Source organism: Felis catus, chromosome B3 (assembly GCF_018350175.1).
Source record: "Felis catus isolate Fca126 chromosome B3, F.catus_Fca126_mat1.0, whole genome shotgun sequence".
NCBI classification, from domain to species: Eukaryota; Metazoa; Chordata; class Mammalia; order Carnivora; family Felidae; genus Felis; species Felis catus.
In genome coordinates, this window is record NC_058373.1 from 136,929,806 (window position 1) to 136,953,710 (window position 23,905).

General features: G+C 41.2%; 1 protein-coding gene across 1 annotated transcript in view; it reads left to right on the plus strand.

Annotated features, from left to right (window-relative positions):
* PPP4R4 (protein phosphatase 4 regulatory subunit 4) overlaps window positions 1-18,374 on the plus strand; it is a 104,009-nt gene extending 85,635 nt beyond the window's left edge. Inside the window, exons 18-25 of the mRNA XM_011283478.4 lie at window positions 586-627; window positions 715-789; window positions 7,641-7,710; window positions 8,142-8,228; window positions 8,540-8,633; window positions 9,708-9,778; window positions 13,922-14,069; window positions 17,219-18,374. Of these exons, the coding sequence (XP_011281780.3) occupies window positions 586-627; window positions 715-789; window positions 7,641-7,710; window positions 8,142-8,228; window positions 8,540-8,633; window positions 9,708-9,778; window positions 13,922-14,069; window positions 17,219-17,243 (612 nt within the window). The 3' untranslated portion in view covers window positions 17,244-18,374. The remainder of the gene's footprint in view (window positions 1-585; window positions 628-714; window positions 790-7,640; window positions 7,711-8,141; window positions 8,229-8,539; window positions 8,634-9,707; window positions 9,779-13,921; window positions 14,070-17,218) is intronic.
* The last annotated feature ends 5,531 nt before the right edge of the window (window positions 18,375-23,905 follow it).

Here is a 23,905-nt window from a genome sequence, read left to right on the forward strand (position 1 = left end):
CAGTCCTCTGTCAGAGTCAGAATGCTGGGTCAGCTGGACCGCTGTTTGATTAAAATGATTTGTTTCAGACTAATGGGTTCTGAAAGAGAAATGCTAAATTGAGAAATACTTTCAGGGCGAAGTCTTCCTTAATGGTTAGAATGTCATAATGATCAAACATTTCTATGGAAAGGAACTAAGGATTTTAACCCAAACGAGAGTTTGCTTCATGTATATTTAGCTAGAAGTTCTTTTAAAAAATTCAAAAATTATCTTGTATTTCTGAAGATTCAGAGAAGAGTGGCCCTGGGGTTATTAGAAGTTCGCTAATTTGTGTGTGTTTAGTGTCCAACGTGTCCCTCTAGACTTGCTCTCTTTAAGGTTAAAGTCTTTTACAAGCAGCGTAAATGGAGCCTGGCATTAGGAGGTTGGCGAAAAGTACCATGTAAAATTGGGAAGAATCTGAGAGGTTTTCTAATGTAGCCTTCCCATAGAATGGAGAAGTCTCCTCTTTGAACCTCCCTCTGGAAAAGGAGTCTTTTGGAGAGACGATTGTTTGGCTTAATTTAATTACTGTCGAATAATTTTTCACAACTTTGCTTTTAGACCGTGTTAGAGCTGGACAGGATGGAAATGTCTATGGATGCGGTAAGCCCAGGCTTTACCTTATGCTCAAAGAATATAAAAATTGGCAGGAACTCATCGTAGTGTTTCGTAACTTCATTTTAAACTTAGTTTCAGAAAAAGTTTTATGAAAAAGATTTGTTGGATCAAGAGAAAGAAAGAGAAGAACTACTACTTATGGAAATGGTACGTTGTTTGCACGTTGGCACACACACACTTCTTTCTGACCAGTGTTAGCTGTGCTTTGTTATGCAACCCAATAAATAATTTCCTGATTTTTTGAAATCTCTGTTGTGAACTAGAACGAAAACTACATCTGAGAACCTTTAAAAATCAACTACTTTATTGAAGTATGATTGGCGTACAATTAACTGGATATATTGAAAGGGTACAGTTTGATGAAAACATCACCACAATCAAAATGCCAGCCATTTCCATTCCCTCAGGCGCTTCCCCGGGCCCCTTGGAAATCCATACGTTCTACTCAGCTCCCCAAAACCATTCATCTAGTTTCTATCTATAAATAGCTAGCAGTTAGAATTTATAGAAGTTTGTTTACATATAATGTTTTCTGTTCCTGCCTCTTTTTACCAGCATAATTGTTTTGACATTTATCCGCGCTGCTGTATGTTCTCAGTCGTTCCTTCCTGTTTATCTCTGAGTAGTAGTCCACATTCCAGACCTACCACAGTTTGTTTATCCACCTCTTTTTATTTTAAATTAGAAACCCCTTTTTTTTTTAAATTTTTTTTTCAACGTTTATTTATTTTTGCGACAGAGAGAGAGACAGAGCATGAACGGGGGAGGGGCAGAGAGAGAGGGAGACACAGAATCGGAAACAGGCTCCAGGCTCTGAGCCATCAGCCCAGAGCCTGACGCGGGGCTCGAACTCACGGACCGCGAGATCGTGACCTGGCTGAAGTCGGACGCTTAACCGACTTTAAAGAAACCCCTTTTAAAAAGAAATGTTTATTTCTTTTGAGAGAGAGAGAGAGGGAGCGAGCGTGTGAGCAGGGGAGGGGCAGAGAGAGAGAGAGAGAGAGAGAGAGAGAGGGAGAGAGACAGAATCCCAAACAGGCTCCATGTTGTCAGTGCGGAACCCAACACAGGTCTTGATCTCACGAACCATGAGATTATGACCTGAGCTGAAATTAAGGATCGGATGCTGACCTGACTGACATACCCAGGCGCCCCGTGTTTATCCACCTCTTATGAGTACTTGGGTTACTTCTAGTTTGGGGATATTAGAAATAAAGCTGCTGTGACCATTTATGAAGACGTCTCTGGGTGGGCCTACGAAGAAGTCTTCTTTTGCAGAAATACCTAAGAATGGAATGGCTGGATTGGATGGTAGGGCTTGCTTAATTTAAAAAAAAAAAACAAAACACAGTTTTACAGGGTTGCTGTACCATTTTACGTCCCCATCGGCTGTGGTGGAGAGCCTCAATTACCCCATATCCTCTCAGCTCGATAGGACGGGTTATAATCGTGTCTCATTGTGATTTCAAATTGTATATCCCTGATGTCTAGTGATGTTGAACATCTCTCTGTTTATTGCCCATCCTTATCGCTTATTTGATGAAGACTGTTTTCAGATTTTTTCAGTTTACGTATTCATTTTGAGAGAGCACATGCCCATGCAAACGGAAGGGGCAGAGAGAGAGGGAGGGAGAATTCCAAGGGAGAATCCACTGCGCTGACAGTGCAGAGCTGGATGTGGGGCTTGATCCCACAACTGAGAGATCATGACTTGAGCTGAAACCAAAAGTCGGATGCCCAACCGACTGAGCCACTCAGGCGCCCCTGTTTTCAGATATTTAAATGGGTGGTTGTCGTCATCTTATTGAGATGCAAGAGTTCTTTATACGCTCAGTACTACTCCTTTGTCAGATATACATTTTATGAATGTTTTCTTTGAGTCTGTGGCTTATCTTTCACTTATTTAATGGTGAAAGATTATTTTATTTTGAAGAGCAGTTTTAAATCTTGATGAGGTTCCACTTACCATTTTTTTCTCTTATTGTTTATGCTTGTTTGTTCCAAGAATCCATTGTCTACCCCAAAATTACAAAGACTTTTTGTTGTGTTTTCTTTTGGAAATTTTAGTTGTAGGTTTTACAGTTAGGTCTGTGGTCCACTTCAATTAGTTTTATATGATTTTTCCCATCTGAATATTCAATTATTCTAGCCACTATTCATCGAAAACTTCCTTATTGAATTGCCTTAGCATCTTAAAAAAAAAATGTCCATATACGTATGTGTTTATTTCTTGACTCCCTATTCTGTTCCACTGATTTACACATTTATCTTTTTGGCAATTCCAAACTGTCTTTATCACTGTGACATGATAGTAATTTTCGAAATAAGGTAGGTTAAGTTTTTCAACTTTGTTCTTTTTTAATTGCTTTGACCAATCTAGGCCCTTTGCATTTTGATATAAAGTTTAGAATCAGTTTATCCATTTACATAAAAAGCCCGCTGGAATTTTTTTTTTTTTTAAGCCCGCTGGAATTTTTGTTAGAATTGTGTTAATTATCCTAACAATGAATTTTCTGATCTCTGAACATTGTCTCCCACTCCATTTATTTAATCTTTACTTTTTTCCATGTAATTTTGGTAGTGTTAAGTGTAGAGTTAAAGGAGGTCTTATGTTCAATTTATTTCTGGGAATATTATGGTTTTTGGCATTACTATAAATGGAATTACAATTTTTAATCTTACTTCCTAGAATTTCACTGCTGTCAATTACTATTGATTTTTATATATTCACCTTGTATTTGTTCTAGAGTTGTTTTTTCGATTTAATAGGGTTTTCTACATGAGCCATTATATCCTCTTTAGGTACAACAAGATTACTTCTTTCTATTCAGTGTTTATGCCTTTTATTTCTTACGTCTGGTTGCAAAGTCTAGGACCTGCAGTATAACGAAACACTTCCAATTGAATAAAAGTGACAGGAGCAGTCACCCTTGTCATTTTACAGATTTTAGGGGGAAATAGCTCTATCTTTAACCATTCGGCATGATGTTACCAAGAGGTTTTATGTGGGTGCCCTTTATCAAATTGCCGAAGTTGCCTCCTATATCTAGTCCGCTGAGGGTTTTTATGAATTATTGAATTTTGTCAGATGTTCTTTCTTCATATATAGAAATGATGTTTGCTTACTCTTCATCCTGTTAAGCCACTGTATTTTTTTTTATTTTTAGTTATTGTTATTTTTTTAAAATGTTTATTTTTAAGTGAAAAAGCACGAGTGGGGGAGGGGCAGCGGGAGAGGGGGACAGAGGATCCAAAGCAGGCTCTGCGCTGACATGCGGTGAGCCTGATGCGGGGCTCGAACTCATGAACCAAGAGATCATGGCCTGAGCTGAAGTCGGATGCTCAGCCAACTGGTCCAACCAGGCACCCCAAATTACCTTGGGTTTTTAAATGCTAAATCAATCTTGTATTTTGGGGATAAACTCTACTTGATGATGATATATTATCCTTTTCTCTATTGTTGGATTCTTGGCTAGTTTTTATTTTATTTATTTATTTATTTATTTATTTATTTATTTATTTATTTATTTTTAATTTTTTTTTTCCAACGTTTATCCATTTTTGGGACAGAGAGAGACAGAGCATGAACGGGGGAGGGGCAGAGAGAGAGGGAGACACAGAATCGGAAACAGGCTCCAGGCTCCGAGCCATCAGCCCAGAGCCCGACGCGGGGCTCGAACTCCCGGACCGCGAGATCGTGACCTGGCCGAAGTCGGATGCTCAACCGATTGCGCCACCCAGGCGCCCCACTTGGCTAGTTTTTAAAGGGACTTTTGCATCTCTATTCACAGTGAAATTGGTCTATAATTTCCTTTTTTGTCATTTTTGGGACTTTTAAGTTTCATATTACAGTTGTGGGCCTTATAAAATGAAATGTGTAGTATTACCATTTCCTCTTAATTCCTCTGTTTTCTGATGGAGTTGGTATAAAATTGGTTTTAATTTTTCCTTGAGTGTTTGATAGAATTCACTAGTGAAATTATCAAGGCCCAGAGTTTTAATTTTGAAAAGAATTTTGGTGATTGATTCAACTACTAATAGATACAACGCTGTTCAGGTTTTTTATTTCTTCTTTTGTAAACTTGATAATTTGCTTCCCATACCCAGAATTCTGTTATCTGAGCTGTCAAATTTGTTCCCATAAAGTTGTTTATACTCTTATATTATTCTTTTAATATATATATACGATCCATGGTGATAACTTCTGTTTCATTCTTACCTTAGTGGTTGGTGTTTTGTCTCTCCTTCCCCTTTCTTTCTCTCTCTGTCTCTCTCTTTTCTTTCTTTCTTTTTTTTTTTTTTTTTGAATTGTTTTTTGGTGGTTTCATCGAGAGGTTACGATACACTTAACCCTTTAAGGTCTACTAAGTGTTAATAGCGTACTAATTCATTCAACGATGATACAGAGCTCTCTGCCCTTTATGTTACAGTTGTTACGTGAATTATATTTGTATTGAAAGCCCCACGAGTCAGTGTAATAATGTTTGCTTTAAGTTGTGATCTGTATCTTTGAAGAATTTAAGAGCGTAAACTCCTGTGTTTACTTTCTTATTTTTTTACCAGTTCTAGTACTCTTCATTCATTGCTAAGTGTCTGAACTTCCCTGTGCTGTTTTTTTTCCCTTTGGCCTGAAGAACTGGCTTTGGTTGTTCTGGGGGGGGGGGGGGGGCAGGTATTTTGTGACATATTTTCTTAGCTTTCCCTTACCTGAAACATATTGTTTTTTGCCTTTGCCCCTGAAGGCCATTTTCACTGGATATGGCATTTGGGGTTGACAACCTTTCTCTTACTGTGCTTTAAAGATGCGTTCTGGGGGCGCCTGGGTGGCGCAGTCGGTTAAGCGTCCGACTTCAGCCAGGTCACGATCTCGCGGTCCGGGAGTTCGAGCCCCGAGTCAGGCTATGGGCTGATGGCTCAGAGCCTGGAGCCCGTTTCCGATTCTGTGTCTCCCTCTCTCTCCGCCCCTCCCCCGTTCATGCTCTGTCTCTCTCTGTCCCAAAAATAAATAAAAACGTTGAAAAAGAAAAAAAAAATTAAAAAAAAAAAAGATGCGTCTGGTCTCCATAGCATCTGATAAAATATTAGCTCTCTTTTGGATTATCGTTCTGTGTGTAATGTTGCTTTCCTCTGGTTACTGTGAAGATGTCTTTCCTCTTATGCTTTGTTTTCAGCAGTTTGCTTTTGATGTGTTTAGGCATAATTTACTTCAAATTTATCTGTTTTGGATTTGCTGAGCTTTCCGAATCTGTAAACGTGTATCATTTCCCAAATTTGCGAAGGTTTGAGCCATTATTTAAGTATGTGTTCGCTCTTCTACTTCTGGGTCTTCGGTCCCAGATGTTAGATCTTTTGATCTTGCCCCACTGGTCCATGAGGTTTTGTTCCTTTTTTTTTTTTTCTTTCCTTACACTTTGTTATTCAGAGCGAATAACTTCCGTTGATGCGTCTTCAAGGCCACTGACTCTTTTCCTGTCCTCTTTGAGCTGCTGAGCCCATCCAGTGTTTTTATTCCCAGTGCTGCATTTTTCAGTTCTCAAATTCCCATTGACTTCTTCCTTATATTTGCTCCCTGTGGAGAATTGTTCTGTGAGATTAAACACTTCAGTGGAGATCTGAAAAAGCAAGTGCAGGACTTCAGCAGCCTTCGGAGACAAAGATTACAGTTCAGGACGGCCAGCAGTAGAAACTGCAGAGCATAAGCAGGCTCTAAACGCTGAGTTTTAGAACTCAGTGAGCTGAACCCAAGACAAAAATCAGGCAATAGAAGAGCCACAGGTGATCCTGGCATCGGAGTTAGTGGACTCGAAGCCAGCTGTGACTAATGTGACCAAGATAATCGAGGAAAAGGTGGGGAAAGTAGCCAACACTACTTGCAACCCACTTAATGACGTTTGTTTTTCAGTTTTACGCGTCTCATTTGCACTGCGAGGGTTCCATTTGGTTCTTTTTTATGGAGACCGGTTCTAAGTAGAAATTTTTTAATCTGTTGTCTGGTTTCTCGCTGCTTTTCATTACATGTGCAATCGAAAAGAATGCGTGTTCTCCAGTTGCCGAGCGTAGTGTTGTCTTTTGGCTTTTGGTTTTTGTTTGACTTTGAAGGAGGTTCCACACTCAGTCTGGGGCTTGAACTCATGAGCCCGAGATCAAGATCCTCCGACTGAGCCCGCCAGGCACCCTGGGTGTAGTGTTTTCTACATGTCAGTTATGCTAAGTTTGCTCAGAACTTGGCATGTTTATTGATTTTCCTGCCTCCTTGTTCTGTTTTTGGGGAGAAACTGAGTTTTGGTAACATTTTGTTTCTGGCTCTGGAAGGTGGTTATCTGTGTTCATTTTGGGAAAATTCACTGAGCTCTTCACTTTCTTTACATATGTTATACTTCAGTAAACCATTAAAAGATATCCCAACACACCATTTCTTTTTCTCTCAATCTTTTAAAGAAAAGTATTACTTTGCCACTTACCCATCAGAAATGGAGATGACCATTAATAAGCAACATTTTGCCAATGAGAATTGGTACATACCTTCTAGAAGAGAAAGGCCCATTATAACAATGATACTAAACTCATTGTTTTAGCTTGACAGACCTCCCAGGGCACAATTCTGTACCTGTTAAAAGAACTCAAATCTGAAAGAACCTTGACTTCTTCAGACAGTAGTTTGGAAAGAGAATTCTTTGCTAAGGCACTTTTGTGAACTGTATTTGTATCTGTAATGCTTGGAGTAATTTCTCAGAAGAGTGTTTGGGGCACCTGGGTGACTCGGTTGGTTAAGCGCCCGGCTCTTGATTTCTGCCCAGGTCATGATCTCACGGTTTGTGGGATCGAGCCCCACGTCGGGCTCTGTGCTAAACGTGGAGCCTGCCTCGGCTTCTCTCTCTCCCTCTCTTTCTGTCCCTCCTGTGTCTCTGTCTCAAAATAAATAAACCTTAAAAAAAAGAAGAGTGTTATCAATCTACTTATGCTTACCATTTCCTGCTAACACACTGTTTTGATAACAGGAACAATTAGAGAAAGAGAAGCAACAGAGCGATGGGAGGCCCATGAGTGAGAAAAGCTTTGAAAAGAAACGTAAGTAGTTTTCCCACGTCTCAACCGCTAAGTTACACGCTTGGTGTCGCGTCCTGGCGTGCTGACAGACCACGCCGATTTTCAGAGTTTGAGACGGAAAATTGGTCCACTTTCTCTCATTTTTTCAAAGGTAGTTTTCAAACATTGGCTGTTTCATGTGGCACCGGTTTAGGAATACATGAATAAATGCCGGGAGTCCGTGTGAAGGTTCAGATCCTTCACAGGGAAACTTATAGTCTGACAACAGCAGTGCCGTTGTGAAATCGGTCACTGGACAGCTGAGATTGAAATATGTAGACATATAAATGCAGCATGTTTGGGAAAGAGCGCTTCTTAGCTAGTAGGACACATACTCTCTGTGTTGTCTTGCGCGCTTATGGAGATTAAGAGCTCAGAGGAAATTACAGCATTGAAAACAGAGTTTGTTTTAGGTAGAGACACCAAGACACCGACGACTCTGCCCAAGAGCATCCCCATCTCTGTTCCCGGACCCTCCGGAACCAGCACCCCGTCGACAAGTAGGAAACAGCCTCTTTTTGTGTCTCCTTTTCCCCTTTTATAAAATCAGTTACAGGGAAAGCCACGCCACTAGAGGAGATGTATTATTCTAAAACACCTTTTACCTTCTGTCATTCAGTGTTTTGGGAGTTCTTACTGAGCAGTCGGGGTAAGAGATACTCCAGTTAGCTCAACCGAGGAAAGGAAGCTGGACAAATCCGTGCCTCACGACAGGGGGCGGGGGCGGGGGGGGGGAGTTGGCCGGGGGATGGGCGTAGGGCAGCCAAGGATGGACTGAACAGCTGTGTTTTCCTTCTGCTTTTGACTCCAGGCAAAGAAATCAAGAAATCCAAACTGATCCGAAGCCAGTCTTTCAATAACCAAGCTTTTCATGCGAAATACGGCAACTTAGACAAGTGTGCTAGGTATGGCACGTCAGCTCTTCGTGTTCTAACCCAATTTGATTTTGCTAGTTACCTGTCTTTACTTACGTGAAATATTTACATTATATAAAATGAGGGTTAATTTTTTTTTTTAATAGGTCAATAGATTGTAAGTGTTCTTCTGTAAAGATTTTATATGAAAAAAATTGTAGCCTGCCAGTTTGTATAACAATGGGTGTTCTGGCATTCTAGGAGGGCTTTCTGCCACGGTGCCGTATAATAGCATCATGGAATCCATACGCTGTTTTATGAGGGAGGCGGTGCTCTGTCTGTCATACGCACCACTCAACTTCTAAGTGGCTGCGGACGTGTCCCATTTGCTAAGTAGAGGTGGACGTCCGTTTGCTGTTGATACTGTTTCCTTCTGTAAAGAAGCACTAGTGCGTTTTTGTGGCAAAGTGATCACAACAATTCTTCTGACGATAGATGAGTGTCTAGTTTTCCCTTTGGCCCCACGCACTGAATGATCAACAGTTAAGACGAGGAGAGAGTCGGCATAAATTCCGCGACCCTGACTTTTTATAAATGTTGTACACATACAGTATGTAAGAGCTGCGTATCCATCGATGAAAGTAACTTTAAGTCAACGTAAATGTCTTTAAAAGCATCTGTCAAGAAAGATAACATGGCATGGGAAAGATATGTCTTTCTTTTGTGAAAGATAGCTTACTCTAGCTTTTCAGCTACGTTTTTGGACGTTCTCAATAGATCTACCTGGACTTCCTAATCAATAGAGTGATCTTGAGATGGACAAAGAGATTACAACTGAAGAGAAATTATTTCCAGGAAAATTGTATCCGTATTATCTGTCGTAGTTGAGCATCAAAAGAAAAACCGATTCTGCTGTAGCAAGTTTCAGGAGATGCTTTTAAGGTAAAGAAAGAATAGTTGTTGTGAGGCATGGTAAGCAATAAATTGAGAAGTAAAAGTAGCAACTGTGCTTCCACCAGAGGTAGAGGAAGGCGTTAAAAGCGATTTAGAAAGACCGAGTGCCTGATGACTAGGGTGACAGAAGCCAATTTCTTGTATTTTAAACCATTTCACATTCTTTTCTAGCAAAAGTTCTACAGTAGGATATACACCTTCCGTCTCAGGGTTAGGAAAGACTTCTGTGGTTTCACTAACTGGTAAGTAGAAATCTGAGCTCTTTAAAAAAATAATTGCTAAATTTAATGAATTACTGTTTTCTTTACATGACCTCTTTATTTCTGGAGACAGTGTTCCCCCTAAACTTGTATCTTTATCAAAGGCCTAAATGGTTAAACTTTTCCCTAGCAACCGAGAAAATTCTTGACTATGCCATTTTGTTTTCACCGTCAAGACTCAGAGTTCAATACTTTATTTTTTTTTAATTTTTTTTAAATGTTTGTTTATTTTTGAGACAGAGACAGAGCATGAACAGGGGAGGGGCAGAGAGAGAGGGAGACACAGAATCCGAACCAGGCTCCAGGCTCCATGCTGTCAGCACAGAGCCCCACGCTGGGCTCAAACCTATAGATGGAGAGATCATGGCCTGAGCCAAAGTCAGATGCTTAACTGACTGAACCACCCAGGCGCCCCAGAGTTCAATACTTTTGAAAGAAAGAAAGGGCAATAATCGAGTAGGTTCTTCCATAGTCTGAGGCCCTCCTGAGGCACAGATTAAAAGTTTTGCAGTGATTTTTAAAGAAGCTAAAAAGAGTAGGGCTTCATGGTGGATCATATGTAGCCAAACATTTACAATATTACAATATTACAACATTACAATATTACATATTACAATATTACATATTACATATTACAATATTATAATATTACATATTTGTAATATTACAGTATTTGAAGCAAATATTTGAATATTTATACCAGGGGTCAGCAAACTTTTTCTGTAAAGGGCCAGATAGTAAATATTCTAGGCTTTCTTGGCCAGATTGGTTTCTGTCACAATTACTCAACTCTACTGTTGAGTAGAAGCAGCCATAAACAGTACATGATGGATAGGTATGGTTGTGTTCCAATAAAGTTTTATTTACAAAAACAGGCAGCAGGCAAGATTTGGCTTGTAGTTTGCTTACCTCTGTCTTATATAATAGAACACAGTGATACCATGGATAAGGGAAAATATATTGCTAAAAATTGCTAATGTCTGTATAGTTGTAACTTTTTGCCTTAGAAATACTGGCTGAAAGTTATTGAGCTATGGTAATTTTTTAGTGTGAGGAATAGCAAATCGACTCAAGAGGTCAGAAACTTTTAAAAGTTGGGTCACATGTCCTTTTCAGGTTGTGTTTTGAGTATTCTGTCTTCCTCTTACTATGTGTTTTTTATTCTCATGAAGAATGTACACCCACTGGCTGTAAACAGTATGTTTTCATTTGCCAGAAGAGAAAATAGTCCCAATATTAAAGCACTGATATTCATATACCGTATATATAGTAGACTCTGAGTAGCATAAGAAACCTGAAAGAATTTGATAGCAGAAACTTGCTGAACTAAAATTACCAATGCTTCTTGAAGTGAGGGCCATAAATAATAAAATTATTCATTACTTTTATCGTTGCAAGTCAGCGATTTCTTTAGGAGATACTAAGGGAACATTAAGGGTTTGTGAACTTTTATTATATATATATATTATATACATATAATATATATGTTATATATATATACACATACAAATATATATATATATATATATATATATATATATATATATATAGAGAGAGAGAGAGAGAGAGAGAGAGAGAGAGAGAGAGAGAAGTGGTTCTTCAAACTTGCATGGATCCCATCTAGCCTCTTGGCGATGACTTCAGATGAGCATATTTAAATTTTTTTTAATGTTTACTTATTTTTCAAGAGAGAGAGAGAGAGACTGAATATGAACAGGAGAGGGGCAGAGAGGGAGGGAGACACAGAATCTGAAGCAGCCTCCAGGCTCTGAGCTGTCAGCACAGAGCCCATGCGGGGTTCGAACTCCCGAACCATGAAATCATGACCTGAGCTGAAGTCAGACACTCAACCGACCGAGCCACCCAGGATCCCATCCAGCATACAACATGACGTAAATTCACTTGTCAGCTCACCTTAGGCTTTCCTTAGCTGTGACGGTTTCTTAGCCTTTCCTTGTTTTTGGTGACATCCCCAGTTTTGAGAGGTACTGGCCAAATATTTTGCAGGACGCCCCTCTATTAGAATTTGTCTGATGTTTTTCTTACAATTAGACTAAGGTTGTGGGTTGGAGGAAGGGTGACAGAGGTAAAGTGCCATTTTCATCACATCATACCAAGGTACACACTGTGACATGTTTTACCACATTTTATGTATTTTATCTCACTGTTTCATGACAGATCACTAGAAATGGGATGTTTGCCCCGGGGGGGGGGGGATGGGCAAGATGGGGGCAGGGGCGTGGGAGGTGCAGGCTTTGGGGGGTGGGTGAGCAAGGCACAGAGTCAGAAGTATCATCAGTGACCTTGTAGTAGTGTAGCACGGTGACAGATGGCAGTTACACTTGTAGGGATACAGCACGGCACATAGAGGAATCACCGTGTTGTACCCTGAAGCTAATTGTGTGTCCAGTGTACATAAAAAAAAAAAAAAAAGTTTTACGGATAGAATTCTGTGCATTCCTTAAAATGTTTAAGAAAAAAAACCCCACTTGATTACCTAGAAAAATAGTTAAGATTTACGAAATCACAAAGTATGGTATCATATAGGAAGCACAGGAGGTCCTTATTTGCGTAAGTTATACGCATAGGCGTGCACGTACGTAGCCTGCTAAGGGAAAAGAGACTGAAGCAAATTATATTAGGACGGTTAAAGACTATTGCTTCAGTTGCTAGAATTATGGTATTATAGATAAGTTTTATTTTCATACTGTTTTTGTGTTCTCCACTTTTAAAAATGCTTATAGGTTCTTGTAACGAAAAAATTAACGTGTTATTGCTAATGCTGTAAATCATTTCTTGACACCAGATGATATGTTACTGTTTATTCATTTTTTAAAAATTTTGTAGACCGAGGACCCAGACAAATACATTAAAGCAAGAAAATACTGATTTAAAAAAAAATGTTTTTAAAGTTCTGAATTGTAGGGGCACCTGGGTGGCTCAGTCGGTTAGGCGTCCGACTTCGGCTCAGGTCATGATCTCACGGTTTGTGGGTTCAAGCCCTGCGTCGGGCTCTGTGCTGACAGCTCAGAGCCTGCTTCAGATTCTGTGTCTCCCTCTCTTTCTGCCCCTCCCCTGCTCGTGCTCTGTCTCTGTCTCTCAAAAATAAATAAAAAGTGTTAAAAAAATAAAAAAAAAAAAGAACTTTAAAGTTCTGAATTTTTTTTTTAATTTTTTTTTTCAACGTTTTTATTTATTTTTGTGACAGAGAGAGACAGAGCATGAATGGGGGAGGGGCAGAGAGAGAGGGAGACACAGAATCGGAAACAGGCTCCAGGCTCCGAGCCATCAGCCCAGAGCCTGACGCTGAATTTTTTTAAAAAAAAGCAATGAGGGGTGAGAAACACAAGGAGATAACCACTGCACAGACAGTGAAATGTCTAAAATTAGAAAGACTCACAATATCAAGTGTGTGTGAGGATGTAAAGCAACTCTCCAGAACGCTTATTCGTTGCTGGTGGAAATGCAGACTGGTACAACCACTTTGGACAACTAGTTGGCGGTTTCGTATGCAGTTAAATATGCACTTGGTATGTGACCCAGCAGTTCCAGTCCTAGTCTTTTACTTGGCAAGAAATCAAAACGTATATGCATACACAGACTTGTACACACTTGTTCATAGCAGCTTTCTTTGTAATAGTCAAAACTGGAAAAAAAATCCAAATGTCTATCAGCAGGAGAATGTATAAGCAAATTTTGATATATCCATACAATGGCGTATCTGTCACCGATAAAAAGGAATGAAGTCTTGATACACGCAAAAACCAGGATGAATCTCAAACGAATTGTGCCGAGTGAAAGAAGACAGAAATACTGTATGATTCTGTTTACGTAAAATTCTAGAAAGCGCAAACTAACCTTTAGTGACAGGAGGCCGATTGCCTGCGGTGTGAGGCGGGGCGACCAGAGTGCGGGAGGTAGGGATCAACGGGGTTCCCTCTTGGTGGTGGCGATGCCTTCATGGCTGTGTACGTCTGTCAGACCTTAATCTGCGTGGTTTATTGCCCGTAAACTGTATCTTGATAAAATTGATTTTAAAAGAAAAAAAGTCAGCTGCCATTAACCCCAGGTTAGCCTCTTTCTTTGCTTATTCAGTACGTCTGACTGTACTTGAATTCCTTTCAGATGATTCATTCCGCACTCGTAATGCCTGTAGTGCCCCAACCACCTTTTCTCCCAGCGCTTCCCTGCCGGGCACCTCCCGTGGGACAGGTAACTCCGTCGATCCAAAGAGCAGTGGGAGCAAAGAGACACCACCACGAAAGGCTACCTTGTAAGTACTCCAGTGCTTGCGAAGCGTACCATTCTAGGTTTTTCTCAGGCACTTCCCTTCCCACTTAAATGCTTTCCGAACAACAGACAATGTGCACAATGAGGAAATGGTATAAATTGAAAGGAGTTATTGTCACGTGTGTCTCTGTCGGCTCAGATACTTTATGTGAGATGACTTATATATGGCAAAGACACCGTCACCTTAGGGAATCAGCAAGAAACTTCAGACGGCTCCCATTAATATCCGAGACGCATTTATTTTTCCGTGAAGTGTTTGCATTTAGGGGGTTTTTCTCTGAGGAGACACTGGGTGCTAACCGCATCCCTTTCGAGCAGCCAGCTTACGTACACAGTATTTAATCACCCAGCGCTTCGAAAGGTGGGTACAGCGAATGCCACTGGAGAAATACTACTGCAGCCCGTGATCCAGAGCTGTGGGTCCCGCAAAGTGGAGACTTCTACAGACTGTACCTGGCCTTCAGTGTGGTGGTTAGAAAGGGCCTCTGTTCTTCTTTGTGATTCCTTTCTGTGCGCTATTTATATCCGTTGTTTGAATTGTGGAAGCCTTTGGTACTTTCAGTTTAAACATTTAGGAGAGTAGACTATAAAAATCTCCATGGTTGGGGCGCCTGGGTGGCTCAGTCGGTTGAGCGGCCGACTTCGGCTCAGGTCATGATCTCGCGGTCCGTGGGTTCGAGCCCCGTGTCAGGCTCTGTGCTGACAGCTCAGAGCCTGGAGCCTGTTTCGGATTCTGTGTCTCCCTCTCTCTCTGACCCTCCCCCGTTCATGCTCTATCTCTCTCTGTCTCAAAAATAAATAAATGTTAAAAAAAAAATTAAAAAAAAAAATCTCCATGGTGAGACATCACATCAAGGTGGAACGGATTCATCCCAGACGCCCAAACGATCGTTAAGGTGTACTCTTTCATATAGGACACCTGGACCTTCTGAGTAGAATGGACCTTAACCAGGACTCAGGTTTCCTTTTAAGCGTATCTCACTGAATTCATGAATATTCTCTAACGAAGTTGCTCGAATGCATCTTTTTGCCGAAACTTCATGCTTTGGTCCCATTTAGGAACTGAACTATATCTTAATTTAGTCTAAATTTTAATTGGCCACTGGTATGTATACAAATATGGATGTATTTAAAATTCATTTAAAACTTAGGAACAAATTTATTGAATGGAGCTCTAGCAAAGAGTAGGACTGTATCATAGAAGAAAGCAATAGCAAATAGAAAAGGTAATACTGATATTAAAGGGTTTGTTTTTGTTTTAAGTTTAGTTTTGTTTATTCTTGAGAAAGAGAGAGCAGGCGGGGGAGGGGCAGAGAGAGAGGGAGACAGAATCCCAAGCAGGCTCCGTGCTGTCAGTGCATCGCCCGATGCGGGGCTCGAACTCGAACCGTGAGATGATGACCCGAGCCAAAACCAAGGGGCAGACACTTAACCGACTGAGCCGCCCAGGCGTCCACTAATATTACGGATTAGTAGCACTGATACAAAGGGTACTTTTATTTACGGAGAATGTTCTTTGCCCCAGCAATTACTGCTCAAGCGATTATACTGTGGAAATTTCATGTAGAAGTCCTGAGGATAGAGGCAGGACAGGGTAATGGTCTATAGAGAGCACGGAGCTGGAGCCTTGTGCCCTGGTTCCAGTGGCAGCTAACTACTGCGTACAGTTCATTTCAGCACTCTGGGCCTCATTGTGCCCATCTGTGAAATGGGAGGGTGGACTCGTGCTTCATCACTTAAGGTATCTTCTTCCAGTTCTTGCGCCCTGGTCCTTCCTGTCTGTCAGCCTAGTCCCTCTTCCTCTGAAAAGCTTGCCCTAGAATTCTTCTATCGAAGAACATACTTAATGATCAAAATGTAATTCATTCTCTTCCCAACTTATTTTTTTAATGCCATAGACATTTTTTAACGTAAAGATGGCTAAAAGCTAATATTTATACCAGCTCTCCTTTATTTCAGATTACTGTCTTTATCTGTTCTTTCGTTGTTGAGCATGTTTTTACTTTTTATAGACTGAATTTTCTCTTGCTCAATATATATATAATTATATTTGTAGAATTATATAATCAAATTATATAATTGATGGTTAAAAAATAAATGAAGACACACTCTAAAAAATCCCATCATGTGTTTCTTCTTTTTTGAAATGTTTTGAAGAAGGAGGAATGTTGGTATTATAGCTGCTTTTTTATTTATTTATTAAAAAAATTTTTTTTAACATCTGTTCATTTTTGAGAGACAGAATACAAGCGGGGGAGAGAGGGAGACACAGAATCCAAAGCAGGCTTCAGGGTCCGAGCTGTCAGAGCCTGGAGCAGGGCTTGAACTCACAAACCATGTGATCATGACCCGAGCCAAAGTCGGCCGCTTAACCGACTGAGCCACCCAGGCGCCCCTTCAGCTGCATTTTTAGCAGGAGGCTGGATATCAAGTCCGTAACTGTATTTTGGTGGAATGTTCTAGTCTGCATTTTGTCACGAGTGCACAGTGCCGCGTGACTGGAACAGGTGATTGGTGTCTACGCTGGGCTTGTTTCTGTGAAGTGTTATCCACAATTCGGTGCCCGTTGCTGCATCTGGATGAAAATACTCCTTTTTCCTTAAAATAAGCTTATGAAGTGATCTCAGAAGGTATTAATTATCTCAGTTTTGCTTCTCCAAAAAATTCCATGCGGTACGTTCTCCAGCTTTTCAGTGTCCTAGAGATGATACATCTGGTATTTCAGAGTTCCAGTGTCTTGAAGGAGGTATCGGGATGTGTCGTATCGTATGTCCTTTAAAGCCAGATAGTTGATATGCTTGGGCCTGTGTTAATTTCCACTGTTGTCCTACCAAAAAAAAAAAAAAAAAAAAAAAGGCAGGAAGAGCTGTATGAATGGGATTGAATGCTTTGTTAGATGTGCATGGGATTTGGTAATTAAAGACATTTCCAAGTAATCTTTAATGTGGAATTTCTTTTTCATTTAAACAGAATCCTCATATATTAGATTTATTTAAAGTAAATTACATTTCTTACTTACTTTGTAAGCGTTGAACGGATACAGTTTTTCATGTTTTCTCTTTTTCTCTTCACTCTCTCTTTCCCTCCCTTTCTGCCTCTTCCCCTCCCTCCCTTCTTTCTGTCTTGACAAAGAAAATCGAGAAAATCCAATCCTTAAATCATCCGCTTGATGAAGAAGGCAAAAGAAAGACAACTGGAGATAATGTGATTGATGGACAAAAGCTAAAGCAATGGCTGGGGCGTTTTTTTTGTTTTTTTGGTTTTGTTTTTTTGGGTTTTTTGTTTTTTATTTGTTTTTTTTTTGTTGTTTGTTTTTTTGGTTGATGAATGGAGAAGAGACCCATAATGGCAGCTGATGTTGATAAACTTTCCGTATTTGAAATTAGATTCCCTAGGTGGTATAATATGTATTTCTTGAGTAATAATGTGGTTACAGAATTCCAATGTCATAGTGAAGTGCAAAGAAAACCAACCTTCGGTGTCCGCTTTAAGCACTGCTAGAGAGGAGACCAGTCTGCGTTCATCTGTGCAGGAAAGCAGCTGTTTAATCGTTCGAGAGTTTTAGCATTCAAACATTCTATGAAAGTCCAAATCGACTGAAATTGCTTTAGCTGATCACTTGAAGGGGCCTTGGGGGTAAGAGAGGCACTGCATTTTCTCACAACTCTCCAGGCCCGATTGAAAAGTCACACTGGAAAGGGTACGAGCAGCTGGCCGCGATTTTATCGGTCCCACGGTGGTGGCGACGGTGTTGTTCCTGGACGTTCTGAGATTTCCATTTGGCATTGAAAATTCTACAAAGATTTCTGAAAACTTTAGGTACAACTACCTTAAAAATAATAGATTGATGATTTCATTTCCTAGAAGAATTTATTTTATAAATACTTTGTTTACACTTTAGATTGTACTTGTCCTTACTGAACTTAAAATGATGAACCTAGTTTGAATCAGCTGTTATTCTAAGCTATCATGCTTAAGCTACGTCAACAGCATTCATTTGTACTGATGCTAATATTCCCATCAAAATTTGCCTGTGGAACATACACAATTCTTAATTTTAAAATGTCAGTTCTTGAGATCTACTGTATGAAGCTATTGTCAGCTTCCCTATTTCAAAATGCAATCCGCATCTAACTCTATTGATATTAGAAAATATTTGTTTTTTAAAATACATTGATGTATGATAAAGATGATCTAATTTGTGAATGCATACGCGCGTGTGGTTACTTTTTATAATGTGAAATGATGAATAATGAATTGACTCAAAATAAAACATAGGTTAATGAGATACCTGTGTTTGTGAGAAAAGTTTTAAGTACTTACCTGCAGTTTTTTTGTATTCCACCATTAAGTAGAGTAAGACTGTTCATTTTGAAGGAATGGCTGAGAACCACCCCAACATCAAGTATAAATTACTCCGGGGGCAGCAACTCAATGTGAGACTTCTCCAAGACGTTTATTTTCCCTTTTCCTTTCATATGACCTCTTTGGAGCTAGTTTTAGTGATTCTTAATATCTTTCACTTAAGGACAGTCAGGTAAATAGAATTGTTGAACTCCTCAGTTTGTCAGGAATTAAAAATCGGGTAAAAACCAGGTTTGAGTGACGGGACAGTATCGACTCAGTGAATTCAGTATTCTTTGTGGATCTCATGTAACTGTTTCAACCGTGACCTCTGTTAGCATCTCTAACGTGAACATGACTACGTGACTAGGAGAGGACGTGTGCGGTGTGTGACGTCCAATCACGTTCTTCCTGCACTTGGATTCATACTCGGCGTTGACTCTGTTGCTTTAAATAAAATGGAGAATTTCACTTGATTTGTTCAATAATGACTCATAATAATAATAGCAGAGTTAGGGGATTTATTTTCCACCATGCATGCGGGAAAAGAGTAAAGTGTTTTGCCAGAGAAAACTCACTACTGCGTGTAAATGTCAGGAGTGTGCAGAAGTCAGCTGCGGTCTTGGTCCAACTTACGAAATGGTCAGTTAAGACGGTTAATCAACATTACTTTCAGAAGTACTCTTTTTTTCCCACAGAACGTGATTACCAAAACCACTGACATATCTGCTAAACTTATACTTCCAAGGACAGATATGTAAAAGAAATAAATTAAAAAGAAATAAGCGGGTGAAAAAACAAATTGGTGACAGTTACGAATATTCACATATATCTCGATTTACACCAGAAGCAAAATTGATGCTCTTCGTAAAAGTTCTCAGGGTAACAATTCATCAAATAGATCTTTTAAATCACTTGTATGACATCTGGAGCGGTAGTGATACAGAGATGGCTGGCCCCCTTGTCTTCTTAATTATAGAAACTTGCATTCTTTTTCAAAAAAAATTTTTTTTAATGTTTATTTGTTCTTGAGACAGAGACAGAGCGTGCACAGGGAAGAGGCAGAGAGAGAGGGAGACACAGAATCTGAAATAGGTTCCAGGCTCTGAGCTGTCAGCACAGAGCCCGACGCGGGGCTCGAACCCACGAACTGTGAGATCATGACCTGAGCCGAAGTCGGACGCTTAACCGACTGAGCCACCCAGGCGCCCCTAGAAACTTGCATTCTTAAGGACAGGCTCTAAAATTTCACTAGTTAACATTACAAGTGAAATATCAGACCCATAGAACTCGGTTTAGCTGGCAGAAATGGAGATTGGGCTGAAAAGGAGTTTACTTATTAGAGAGGACACAGAGAGTTGTTCTTCTGTAACCTCATACGTGTTTGAAAATCATTTCCATTATTTGACTGCCTGAGTTCAGACATCTTCCTGTGGAAGGATGGGTCCGTTTGCCCTGCAGTCGTGGGCGTATGCGAAATACTCAAACTGAAGGAGAACAGACTCTTCAGCTTGAGTAGGAGTTTTGCAGTCAAGATAAAGTGAATCGGATCAATTCAGTAATCTGTTCTCAGTTGTTACAGCGCGTGTGAATGTGGGTGAGTGTGTGTGTATATGTGTCTGTGCGGGAACAGTTTTTAAACCTGACAACTCAAATATAGTGAAGCCTTGTTACAACGTTCAGATTTCCGCCCCCCCCCCACCCCTGTTGAAACCGTGAAATTTTTTTGTAAGATCTATTGCATTTTTCATTGGTCTGCATTTTTTCACCAGGCATAGATCCTTGGAAAAGGTGAAATCTCTAGTGTCTTAGGAATTTCTTAAAGCAGATGTGGCAGGATTATTTAAAAAAAAAAAAAAAGTTTTTATGGAGTAAGGAATAGGGCCATTTTTCTGCTTCTAAGGGTAATGTGTTAGATATAATTATTATGCTGTTACTGTTTTCAACACATATGGGGAGAGGAGGGGGGAGTTTGAGCTGCATGTTATAGGAGTCCTTCAATAATAATGAAGCGTTCAGTAACTGGGTTTGGCCCTATTTATTTCAGAGGCTATTATGTTCTCATGGACTTTCTTTTCTAGGTATCCTCTCTAAAAGGGAGTCATTTTAACTCCCTTTTATATATATATCTCTTTCCACTATTTTTCTTTTCTTTTTTTTTTTTTCAACGTTTATTTATTTTGGGGACAGAGAGAGACAGAGCATGAACGGGGGAGGGGCAGAGAGAGAGGGAGACACAGAATCGGAAACAGGCTCCAGGCTCCGAGCCATCAGCCCAGAGCCTGACGCGGGGCTCGAACTCACAGACCGCGAGATCGTGACCTGGCTGAAGTCGGATGCTTAACCGACAGCGCCACCCAGGCGCCCCTCTTTCCACTATTTTTCTACAAACACACTTGAATGACAGAATACTAGCGAGTCAGTTAAGAATATCAGTTGGAGTTAGTCCTCTATTTTTGCCTCATTCTGGGTCCTAGAATTGCCTGGCCATTTACCAAGTGTCACCCAGTGCTTTTGGAAAGAATGTAGGAATGAAGTAACCTGCAGATTTTAGAATGACGAAAAGTCCGTCTTTAGACTGCTGCTTGATAGTATTACCTTAAGTACAATTCACGTTACTCTGATTTATATTCATAGTCAAGAGGACTAAACAATAAATTAATTTTAGGTATATTTCAACACTGGGTAGCAAACAGATGGAAATCCAATTAGGCATTTAGTCGACACATTGAATATTCCAGATTCGCTAGGTCTATCCATGGTTCTCTGAATTTGCTCCTAAAATATCTTGTCTCTGCAACAGAAAATGACTAAGAAAATGGGGGGGGGGGGGGGAGGGGCGGTATTTGCTATTTTCCTTTTAACTTTGTGACAAAGCCCATGCTTATGTTCTGTTTAAGCAAAATGGGTCCCGACAGGGAATGAATGCATGCTGCCTGTTTAGTTGAATACTCAGATCGATGATTTAGGTAGAAAGCAGAAAGAATGAAATGAGCCAGGGGGTTAGGGGTCAACATAGACAGGGCTCTGGCTGCCGTGCCCCACCACGTGGGTGACCTTGGGCAAGGGCTTTCCTTTCTTGGAGATGAGATTTTTTTTTTTTTAATTTTTTTTTTTCAACGTTTATTTATTTTGGGGACAGAGAGAGACAGAGCATGAACGGGGGAGGGGCAGAGAGAGAGGGAGACACAGAATCGGAAACAGGCTCCAGGCTCCGAGCCATCAGCCCAGAGCCTGACGCGGGGCTCGAACTCCCGGACCGTGAGATCGTGACCTGAGCTGAAGTCGGACGCTTAACCGACTGCGCCACCCAGGCGCTCCTTGGAGATGAGATTTTTGCCACGAAGGCCAAAGTGCCTGGGGCTTGTGAATGTCATCATGGCCCATGCCCGTGTCTCTGTTCCGCATTTCTTCCCTACGTGAAATGAAAGTATTGAACTCGATCTGTGTCTCACTGAATGCCTCTGTCAAATGATCTGATGCACCATGGAGTAGCCAGGGCCGCGCTGAGGCCAGTGCTGTGGTCAGACTGACTGCAGCTGTTTTGTTCTCATTTTAGTCACCAAGAAATGATTCTATGACAGATTAAAACGCGGCTCGAGAGGGAAGTAAAGGGAGCGAAGCACATGACTCATGGAAAATGTGTCTTCCTCCCAAAGGCTTCGTCTTGAAATAGTGTTCCGGTCTACCATTTTTCAAAGTCCTGATACGTGAGTCACAATGAAAGGTAAAGATATTCTACCAAACCCGTCTTGAGTCCATAACAAAGGCTCTGAGAAACAGGCTTAAAATACCAGACAGACTGTCCAGACATCTCCTTAAAATCAGTGAATTTAGGGGCGCCTGGGTGGCGCAGTCGGCTAAGCGTCCGACTTCAGCCAGGTCACGATCTCGCGGTCCGGGAGTTCGAGCCCCGTGTCGGGCTCTGGGCTGATGGCTCAGAGCCTGGAGCCTGTTTCGGATTCTGTGTCTCCCTCTCTCTCTGCCCCTCCCCCGTTCATGCTCTGTCTCTCTCTGTCCCCAAAAAATAAATAAACGTTGAAAAAAAAATTTAAAATCAGTGAGTTTAATAGTCGGATTTATCTGAGGATGGCTCAGACCAGCAGAGGACGAGGGGGACACTCTCTTCTGCCGCCAGGTGCCAATAACCCATGTGGGTTCAGCTACCTCGGGTCCGGCGTCTCCTGGAGCACCGTGTACTCACACGTGTCTGAAATCGTAGGAGAGCTGGGTTCACCACCCTGCCCCGAAATAGAAGCATTCCAGAGGTTTCTTCATAGATCATGAAATGACGTGGCTGGTCTATTCGGACGATGGGGAGGCATGGAATCAGCAGTCGTTTCTAACAGGGTTCCCGTCACTGCCTCAGCTCCTTTTTCATCAACTTCAATCCCAGCTCTTTGTAAAACCTGGAAAAGCAAATGATGTGGGAGACCATTTGTGTGGCAGTGGAGGGGAAGGAGCTGGTTGAGCCCGTTGACATTTTTTGCTACGGTCCCACCCACGGGGTTTAATGGTACAGGGCTCATCTGTGCCGAGAGGAGCGGTCTGAGGCGGTACCAGGCATTGGCCTAGAAGCCCGAAACAATACCAGGAGACCCCAGGGACCCCAAAGTGAGGTACATTGTGGGTGTGCACCCAGGGGACTCTGCCCAGCCAGTTCATGCACACATGCATCAAATACACAAATGGTCGGAGAGCCTGTACTTTGTGCTGCTGACTCTGGAGCGGCTGATGCCTCCCCTCAAGAAGGTTTTCAAGCTGCCTGGGACCGCGGGATACTTTGACTTCTCTTTTGGCAGGCAAAGCGGGGGCAGGGACGTGGTTACTCTTCTGAAGAAGCTTCCCGGCACCTGGTGCAGCGCCGAGGCGGTCCCTGGGGTCCCTCTGCCTGTCATGTTTGGGAGGCCCTTTTGTCCAGAAACCTCCTGTGATGGAAATGATGTACGTACGTAACTTCTATAAGGGAAGATAGTGAAGACATCTGTGGTTCACCTAGAGATACTCTAATTTCTTGGAGTGAAAATTTACTTTCCAGAGTAAACAGGAGGAGAATATTTAATGGCTTGCGATTTAAACTGTAAAACAGCACACGTTTTCATTTTTTTTTTTTAATTTTTTTTTTCAACGTTTTTTTAATTTATTTTTGGGACAGAGAGAAACATAGCATGAATGGGGGAGGGGCAGAGAGAGAGAGAGAGACACAGCATCGGAAACAGGCTCCAGGCTCCAAGCCATCAGCCCAGAGCCTGACGCGGGGCTCAAACTCATGGACCGCGAGATCGTGACCTGGCTGAAGTCGGATGCTTAACCGACTGCGCCATCCAGGCGCCCCATGTCTTCATTTTTAAACGTGTTTACAGCAGAAGTTCTTTGAGGTGCTAGTCTGCAGGGTGGTCGTGTTTATTTGTCTTATTTTCCCTGAGACGGTAATGCCTGATTGCAGGCCATGGTTAGCCTACTGGGTCCTGCTTA